This window comes from Buceros rhinoceros, unplaced genomic scaffold (genome assembly GCF_000710305.1).
Source record: "Buceros rhinoceros silvestris isolate BGI_N320 unplaced genomic scaffold, ASM71030v1 scaffold14651, whole genome shotgun sequence".
Classification (NCBI taxonomy): domain Eukaryota; kingdom Metazoa; phylum Chordata; class Aves; order Bucerotiformes; family Bucerotidae; genus Buceros; species Buceros rhinoceros.
The window spans coordinates 5,616-14,897 of NW_010396066.1; the positions used below are offsets into that span (position 1 = coordinate 5,616).

At 39.0% G+C, this 9,282-nt stretch overlaps 1 protein-coding gene across 1 annotated transcript in view; it reads left to right on the forward strand.

Moving 5' to 3' along the window:
• The first annotated feature begins 71 nt into the window (after positions 1–71).
• Positions 72–9,282, forward strand: part of GARNL3 (GTPase activating Rap/RanGAP domain-like 3) — a 30,004-nt gene continuing 20,793 nt past the window's right edge. Inside the window, exons 1-9 of the mRNA XM_010145782.1 lie at positions 72–161; positions 2,494–2,568; positions 3,049–3,148; positions 3,582–3,700; positions 4,467–4,531; positions 7,260–7,323; positions 7,586–7,612; positions 7,998–8,073; positions 8,685–8,783. Of these exons, the coding sequence (XP_010144084.1) occupies positions 72–161; positions 2,494–2,568; positions 3,049–3,148; positions 3,582–3,700; positions 4,467–4,531; positions 7,260–7,323; positions 7,586–7,612; positions 7,998–8,073; positions 8,685–8,783 (715 nt within the window). The remainder of the gene's footprint in view (positions 162–2,493; positions 2,569–3,048; positions 3,149–3,581; positions 3,701–4,466; positions 4,532–7,259; positions 7,324–7,585; positions 7,613–7,997; positions 8,074–8,684; positions 8,784–9,282) is intronic.

Below are 9,282 nucleotides of genomic sequence, written 5' to 3' on the forward strand. Positions count from 1 at the left end.
AGGAATGATATTTGTTAGTGGCAGGGTGTAACACGGGGGGAGATCTAAGGCGGGCTGACTTGTGTACACTGATGAAGTGTTTCTATTCCAGCTCAGTCTCTGAAGATCTGGGTTGCAGACGTGGAGATTTTAGCAGAAAACATTACGGATCTGTGGAGCTTGTAAGTTTACATAGTCTGTCCTTTGATTTTAGCAGCTTATAATGCAGAGCTCAAATCCTTTTCATTTCCACGTGAAAAATTGGATCTGTTTTGGAAAATGTGCTTCTAAGCTGGACTTGAAAGTTATAGGGTAATAAAAAGAGGCTTCAGAATATAGATCCATGCTAGGAAATCTTTTTACTATCTTATTTCTAAGTATCTCATCGTAATAGGACAGGAAGTGTTATATAAATTTCCACACACACCCCCACCCCCAATGGAAATTGAGCGTTTTTTCCTCTTGTAAGCTGAAGATTGCAAAATATTAGGGTAGTATTTGATGAAATTACTAGCAATTATGTGAGTTAAAAATTGTGTGCGTGCTTGTGTATGTACACATATATGTGCATCTGTGATTTTGTGTGTACATGCCTCGGAGTAGTGGGAGAGGTTTTAAAATTAAAAGCATTAGTCAGAATAAGGATATTGAAAACTGTTCCCCCAAATCTGTCAGTTATTCTGCATTTTCTTCAAATTCGAAGATTGTTGGCACTTCCTTTTTCTCTCTCTCTATAAATATCTATATAAATATCTTCTCTGCTGTGAAAATAACAGTATGTCAGCAGTTGAAATAAAGTCACTCTGTATACAGGGTCATAATGAAATTACATAAACTTACTATATGAAAACAGAATTGGGGCGGGGTAAAGAAACCGAGCCCCTGCTTGCCTACTGTGGGAGGAAATCACTAATTTTCTACTAGCCATAGTTGCAATTTAAACTTCTTGAATAGCATATTTATTAATACATATGTAAATTGGTGGCTTAGCTGCTGGAATTTGCATTGCAAGACCAACAGGTATCTGTCTTTTCTTTCCATACACTCCAATATTAGATGTGGTGTTTTAATCAAAAAACCAAGTAAACTGCTTTCTGTTAAGAGGGGTTTTTTTTTGTTACTAGTACTTAGATTCTTCTTCTGGAAAAGAAAAATGTATTGCTAGTTATAAACTCACAGTAACCTCACACAAATGGTCTTGTATTTTGGTTTTCTTAAGATTCTACTAGTATTCTATAAAAGTGTGTCTCTTTTCGTATTTCAGAGTATAAACATATAAAGGTACTTGTTGCCCTTTCAAATTTCTAAATGTTTTATATTGAATCTTACTTGCTTAATATTTTTCACAGCAGCATCTCAATTTCTCAATTATTTACACATTTTATTTATTACAACACAATTATTTTGTCTCTGCCCTAAACTTTTTTTTCCTATGTCTTTCCCACTGGTGTAGTAAGACCAGCTGTCCATGTCATTTTTCTTACAGTTGGTACAAGGCACCAGGATGAGTTATAGTTTTTGCCATGTTAGTTAATTCCTGACGTAGCCTCAGATCACCTCAAAGCAAAGAGCAAAGAGAACTTCAAAATGTAGCAGTAGCTTTTCTACTAAGTAAAGGGTGAAAGTATTATCCTAGAATAATATGGATTGCTGCGGGGAAGCAAGGAGTGATTTATTCTTCAGATCCTATTTCATCATATGTGACAATCTCATTTTTTCCTGTTTTGAGAGGAGTAACATGCGGTATCATCGGCAGCATTCTACTCATCCTCTCATGTAGGGATCCAAAGCAGTTTTGCTGAACACAGCAGAGTTGCCGTGTAACCCTGTGTTTTACTGACTTGTCAAGAGTTTTTTGAACAACAGACAACAGAGTTTCAGCATTCTGTGAATCCCTGGATTTCCGTATAAAAAGACCAGGCAGTCTTTTCAGAGTATTTATGGAACCGTTGAACTCTTCAGCTGGAAACAAGCCGTGTTTTCTGATGTTAGTGCTGGAAGCACACCAAGACGTCTCCTATACCTTATGTTATTGAGTATTGTTCACTTAGTATTATGTTTAGAGATTCTTGCTGCTCTCTATCTCCTGAAAAAAATCAATAAATAAAATGCAGTAAAAGACTGCTCGCCCCAGTAATACTGCCAACAAGTAGAGTTTTAGGCTTAGCAAGGCTGAGAGGACAATCAGGTCTGTGAGACCCATTGTTGTGACAGGAGCAAGCTTCAGGATCGATTTCTGGAAAGCAGACAAGTGCCTCTGTAGGCATTCTGTGTGTTGTGACAGCCAAAATCTGAGACAGGAGAACTGCTGATTAGTGCTGGGACCTATCAGAAGAGTGAACAGCTCTCCCGCTTCCGCCTCCTTAGAGTTATTCCAAATCTATAGTAAAAAAAAAAATCCCTTCTCTGTGGGTTGCTGTGGTATCTGGGAGAAGAGTAAACCACAGTAAGCTTTGATTGCTGATCAAATGGCTATTTTTGGAACTACAACCCCTGTCGTAAACTCTTTTACAGCTTATATCTAGTGACGCCGATGGAGCCATTCAAAGAGCTGGACGGTTTCGTGTGGAGAATGGCTCCTCTGGTGAGGTAAGTGGCTAAGGATACTCACAGAAACAACTCTGACGATCTTCCCGAGCATTCTCTGGTCTAGCAAGGAGTCCTTGAAGATTATTTTGGGAAGAGCTGAGAAAATGAAACCTGGAGGCAGAATTCTGTTTATTAATTAATTAATTTAAAAGTTTTAAAAAACACTGGTCTCCAAATTCCACGCTGAAATATCTTCTTTTCAGTGGAGTACTAAGCTATTACCCGTAACAGCGGTACAATAGGAAAAGACTGTAGTTACTTAGAAAAGAGGAGGAAAAAAGAGGAGGAGGGGGAGAAGTTTTCATCTCAGCTGCACAACAGCTAACTCCAGAACAAATCTTTGCTTATTAAAAAAGACTCTACAGCTAAAACTGCTCTGGTGCAACAGCCACTCTTGATTGGCTTTCGCCTATACAATGTTGTCCTTTTTTTTTTTTTTCACTCAGCATTTGATCTAACAGTCTCCCAATTCCATTTCAGAATACAGACTACGCTCCAGGTACGTGGCACAGAACGGACGTGCATTTGGAAAACCCGGAGTATCATACAAGATGGTATTTCAAATATTTTTTAGGGAAAGGTAATTATCTTTTTTGCGAATTGGTTGACGTTTCGATCGATGAAAATGCAACGTAGCTTTGAATTTGTGTTACTTAAATATGAAAAAAAGTATGGTATTAATACAATTTCTGTCCTGTACAGAAAACAGGCTCTTGTTCAATGTTTTTTTAACCTTAAGACAGAGGATGGGTTTCTGAAAGCAGTGGAACCCCTGCTGCCAAAAAGGGGGGTTTTGAAACCCTGCGTGGCCTTGAAGACTGTCCCTGTCTCTCGGGGTTTTTTTTTACGCCTCTCTATAAACACACAGTTATTTGTGTAGATAAGTTCACATTTTTACCTCTGCATATATTGACACGTACTCGGGACTCTTGATGCGCGTGTGTCTCAGGGTGCCCCTGCGGGCAGGGGTGTCGTCGTTGTGTTTGATAACGCTTCTTGTTTTTCCCCGACAGTTCACCAGAATTACGTCGGTACAGACGTGGAGAAGAACCCTTTCCTTCTGTCGGTCGTTCTCTCTGACCAAAACAGTCAGCGCGTTCCTCAATACCATTCGATACTTTGGAGAAAAACAGTAAGAAACAAATATTTAACTGCTCCTCTGACTTCTTTGTTTGTTTTCGATATATTTATCATATACTTCTTTGCTTTCTTCAGAATTTTGGTATTTAATACGTATTTTTCGTTTTATACAATAAGAACATATAATTCTGCTGTAGAAGGTAGAAGTAAACGAACTTTGTAGATAACATACAAAACTTTCTGACAGAAATCTGTGATGCCAGGTATTTTTAAATTGTTCTTACCTGCAGCTTTGTGGTGTTTTTAGAAAAATTGCCTAAATTGTTCGTGATTATGTCCTGCAATAAATTTAGGGAGTGACTTTATACTGCTTATAGATTTTCTTATTAAATGTGAAGAAAATTGACAGGTGTGATACCGGTTTCACTAATATTGTTTAATGAGGTTTTTTTTTCACTTGAAGTTCTCTTAGAGCCTTTTATCCAAGCAATTGATGTAAAACTCTCCCATATGCATGCACGGTTCACTTTTAAAAAAAAAAAAATAAATAGTTTGTAATGTCTGCTAGTTTCAGCAGCCCTCACACCACATGCCGAGGTGGTCAAAACTATGTAAAAATTACTTTTGCACCATCCGTGACTTTTTACATTGTTTTTCTTGTCTTTTTTTCTCCCCTCAAACCAGTATTAATATGGCTAAGTAAAACTAGTGTGATTTTGTTCTTCGGTTTTTTACTTGTTTTTATCAATATTCCTATTTGAATATACAGACAAAAGTCAGTATGTCCTGTAATATCTCCTAGCTTTTTTTCTTTATAGGGTACTCAGAAAATATGTCTCCCTTATAGTCCCACCAAAACATTATCCGTGAAATCTATATTAAGGTATGTATTTACCAATAAGTTACCAGTTCAGGTATTTGTCTGTAGGCTTTTTGCTGTAAATCAGCTTGCGCTGCGTGTTTTCCATGATAGATTTGTAAAAAAAGGTTTATAAATCTTAATCATCGAAGGCAAAGAAAAGGAGTTTTAAAGCCTGTTCTGGGATAGACAAACTGATAACTTAAAATGGAGAAAAATTCTTAGCACTTTTTCTTCAGTAGAGGGACTGTTTTCAAGTTAATTGGTAAACAGGTGCTGAGTGGAACTGCAGTGATTGAGAAGAAATATGTTTTTAAATTAGGTAGACAATATACAGACCTAAGGAACAGAAGGTTTTGACTAGAGAGGTGGTTATTACGTGGTCCTAGCAGGAGCAAGCAAACAGGGAAGAAGACAAGAATTATTTCTTCAGCTGATTTTCTCCATGTAAGTCTCGCTGTGAGTGCATTATTCACACTGTCAGTGAAGCCAAGAAAATTCCCTGCCCTAGGGAATGCTCAGCATCCTCTGTCCTACCTCTTTTGTGGCAGAAGAGAATATAAAGTGTGCAAGCCCAGCACTGTTTCTATTTCTTTCAACTTGGTACAAACAGGTGCTGAGTGGAACTGTAGTGGTTGAGAAGAAATATGTTTTTAAATTAGGTAGACAATATACAGACCTAAGGAACAGAAGGTTTTGACTAGAGAGGTGGTTATTACGTGGTCCTAGCAGGAGCAAGCAAACAGGGAAGAAGACAAGAATTATTTCTTCAGCTGATTTTCTCCATGTAAGTCTCGCTGTGAGTGCATTATTCACACTGTCAGTGAAGCCAAGAAAATTCCCTGCCCTAGGGAATGCTCAGCATCCTCTGTCCTACCTCTTTTGTGGCAGAAGAGAATATAAAGTGTGCAAGCCCAGCACTGTTTCTATTTCTTTCAACTTGGTAGTAATCTGAAGTATCAGAGCACCTGTTTACAAAGCGTCCGTTCAAAGGTAATCTGCAGTTTTTAAGATCTGATCGTGCGGTGTGTTTTCTCAACTCCCTCACTGACAACGTCTTCAAATGCATCTTCTCTAAGGATTTGACCTCCCCCAGAAACCCCTAAAATGGGCAGTCTGCAGGTCTTCAAAACCTTTGATTTGTAGAGAACACGAGCAGATGCCTCTTGCTCGATCGAAGGCGGTCCCCTGGATAGTACTGCCAGTGCCGATGTGAGGGGACAGTTCTGGGAACAAGGTGTGTGTTGCGATGTGAAGTCAGTGCCACCCGATCTGGATCTTCCTACAACTGCACAAGATTTCTGAGATGTCCCAGAGCCCTGAATTTGCCAGAGAGGCTGGAAGACCACTGAGCCTCCTTAGTTCTGATTTCCTGGGCTGTGGCTCTGGTTCACAGTGTCAAGATGGTGAGTTGAAAACACTTCAGATCTCGTTCATCTTCTTCATCTAGATGAGCTAAGTCCCCTCTTCTAAATCCTGTAGCAGTGTCTTGAATAATGTTCCTACCTGTCAGTACTGCATGGTGGACCTGCATAAGCTCCTCATCCTCCACGGCTGCCTGCCAGTCGCTGAAGTATCTCTTCCTAACACCCCTTTCTAACCCAGGCTCTCCTTCCGCTGTCACCCACATAAATACTTCGGTCAGGCTTCCCACAGCGGAGAAACCTTGTGTTCTGTTAGCTAGGGTCATAACTCTTGCTGAAACACCCTCGTGTGCTCTGTCCTGTGATGTTCCAGTATTTTATGTTTCAGACCTTGTTCTCACTTTTCCCGGGGTCTGAGCCGCCTGCAGTCAGGTGGATAAGTGTCATTTTCTTTTGCCCACTTGGGCTTGGACTAATATCTCTTCCCTGACTATTATTTTGCTTTTATGGTCCTTAAGCCTTCCCTCAGGCCTGATTGATATTCCTTTGATATTTCACCCTGTTAGCAGCCAGTGTGAATCTAGGTACAGACTATCTCAAAGAATTTTGGTTAGGTAATAATCATGCTTTTTCTAAGTTAATTGGAACATTTTAATCCCTTTCAAAAGGAATTAAAGCAAATCCTGTCTGCATTGGGATCTAGCATAAGCAATGATGGAAAGATGCATCAGATTTGATTTGCCTGTTAGTTCGCTGTGCCCCCAACAGCCTGCATTCAGTACTCCGTGACACATTGTGAAGCTCTATAAATGAATGTTGGGCGAAGAAAATGGGCAAAAATAATAGTAAGTGCAGAAATGTGCGATAGGAAACAATGCTAGAAATTCGATGTTTCTGTTTACTGAGGCAGCTGATCTTGCTCCTTGTTTAAATGCTTTGTCCTGTACGTGGATCTTTGGTGTGTGAATTTGATGTTGAACTGCTTGTTTTTCATTTGACTTGCCTTGAATTATGTTAGAAGAGAGAGAAGAAAAGCTTACAGAATAGAGTAGCTTGTTGAGTCCTCCTAAATGCTCGCAACGGTTATGTGTAAAGGCAAAGTGAAGAGTGATGGAACAAAGCTCTGGGCTTTATAAGTAAATGCTGTAAATTTAAACCCTGTCTCCTTGCAGAGTCTTACTAATTTCTGTTTTTAAAATCCAAAAGAGGTTTAGAAAATCTTGGAGGTTAGTATTGTGGGAAAGAAGTGGCCACTCCACAAAACGTTCCATGTAAGAGGCTCTTTGACCAATTCCCTTTGTAACCAGTTCTATCTGCAACCATTTAGTGGTTTAATGTTGAAATGTCACCTTGCACTTCTCTAAAGCAGTATTTCATGTGCATTTCAGTGCTATGAGTCTTGACAAATTTGAGAAGAGCCCAAGGGAAATTTTTCATCCCGAGATACAAAAGGTAGATGTGACTTCTTTTTTTGTTTGTTTGTTTTTATTTATTATTTTCTGGAAAAATAAAGTCACTAGGTAAAAATGCTACTAGTTTGTTTCTTTCATAGCAGGATAATAATGATGAGCAGGGTTACATGATACTATAAAGTAAACTGTCTTTATCAGTTGAACTGGTCACTTCAGAGCAAAATTTAAATGTACAAGGATGTTACAGTTTTATTTGTGTTATCTTTAATACCAGTGTGCTAAAGATATTGTTTTGTTTACAGGACTTACTGGTTCTTGAAGAGCAAGAGGTAAATGTAAACTTACCACTCCTAGCTCACAGACCTGTTCAACAAAGACAGCTTTGGTTTTGAAATCTTTGCGCTGACATGCTTGTGACAACTTAGAAATCAACTGCTTGTTGCAGTAAACAATTGTAGTATTTCTTTGCAACATAAGAGATCAAAAATCATGTCGTATCAATAGATCACCAGCTTAGTCTATCACAAAGTGCATAATCTATGATCAAAGGCAATGTATTAGCTATCTGCTACTTGAGCATGTGATGGAGTTGGTATGAAATGTGTATTCCCATGTGTGGGATGCGTACAAAGGTACGTGTATAAAAGTCTTTGGAGAAAACATGATTTTAGGTCTTTTGATTGCCTGTTTATTGTGTAATATTTTATTTTTCAGGGATCTGTGAATTTTAAATTCGGAGTCCTTTATGCTAAGGATGGGCAGCTTACAGATGACGAAATGTTCAGCAATGGTGAGTTTTCCACCTTTTTGTTAAATGTTTTATTCATCTGAATTAAAAAACGCGGTGCCTCCATGTGGAAGCCAGAAGAGAGGTGGTGGTTATATGAACATCACTTTTGATAGATTTTCATGTTCATGTTGGGTGAAAAATGGTAGCATAGAACCTTTTATTTCTGAAAAAACTTGCTGTAGAAAACCTTCTGTTACAACTTGGAAGATACTGAAATTTCTTTTCTAGAAATAGCCTATACAATATAAGATCTAGAAAAAGGAAGCCACTGGAGGAGACAACTCATGCTACCTCCAGAAAGTCACTGTTGCTTCTAGTTCTTTCACTCTTACATTTTTGCAGCATGAATGCATTCATCTACGTGCTTGAACAGTGTCTTTAACAACAGGGGTCACTGATGTCACGTGATGATGCCTATTCTGCAAGGCTGGCATGGTCTTTCTGTAAAGGTAGAAGGCTTGGATGATGGGAGGAGAAAGTAATTCAGCTGAAACTTCAGTCCTTGTGTGCTGGGAGCAGGACCTGTTTCTGTATTTTCATTATTTTTTTTATAGGTATTTGATTATTAAATGTGTTTTTTGTCTTGTAACATTTCTCCCTTCCACACGTAGAAACTGGAAGTGAAAGCTTTCAAAGGTTTTTGCATCTCTTGGGAGACACAGTTACTTTGAAAGGCTGGACAGGCTACAGAGGAGGACTGGACACTAAAAGTAAGAACTCTTCTGAAGCGGGTGGGCCGCTCATTGCGTGCGCATTTTGTATGTATTATAGAAGAAACAGAGTCCCAAAGCAGCCTTCCTCATGTGCACGCTAAATACTCTGCTTCACCTGGAAAAAGTCCGGTTAGCTTAAACCTCGGGTGTGGAATACAGTTGAAGTATTTAGATGACCTATATTTTGAGGTGAATGGTTTCGTTTAATACCGGAATGGGGTGAGGAATAACCTGGCATATTACTTGCTTCATGATAGCAGGGCATCGTGGCTTGGCGAATCCTGTGTGATTTCAGGAGGCTTGCTTAAGGATGTCCTAGGTCTTCAGTATGTGAATATGCAAACTCAGGTTTGGGCCCACGTAAAACATGCAGCGTGGACGTTTTCTAAAATGGGTCAGAAAAATGGATCTGAAATGGATCAGACTAAAGAAGGTTTGGTAGAAGGATCGGAAATATCTTCTGATCTTTAGAAAACTTGAAGGCCATATTCCTGCT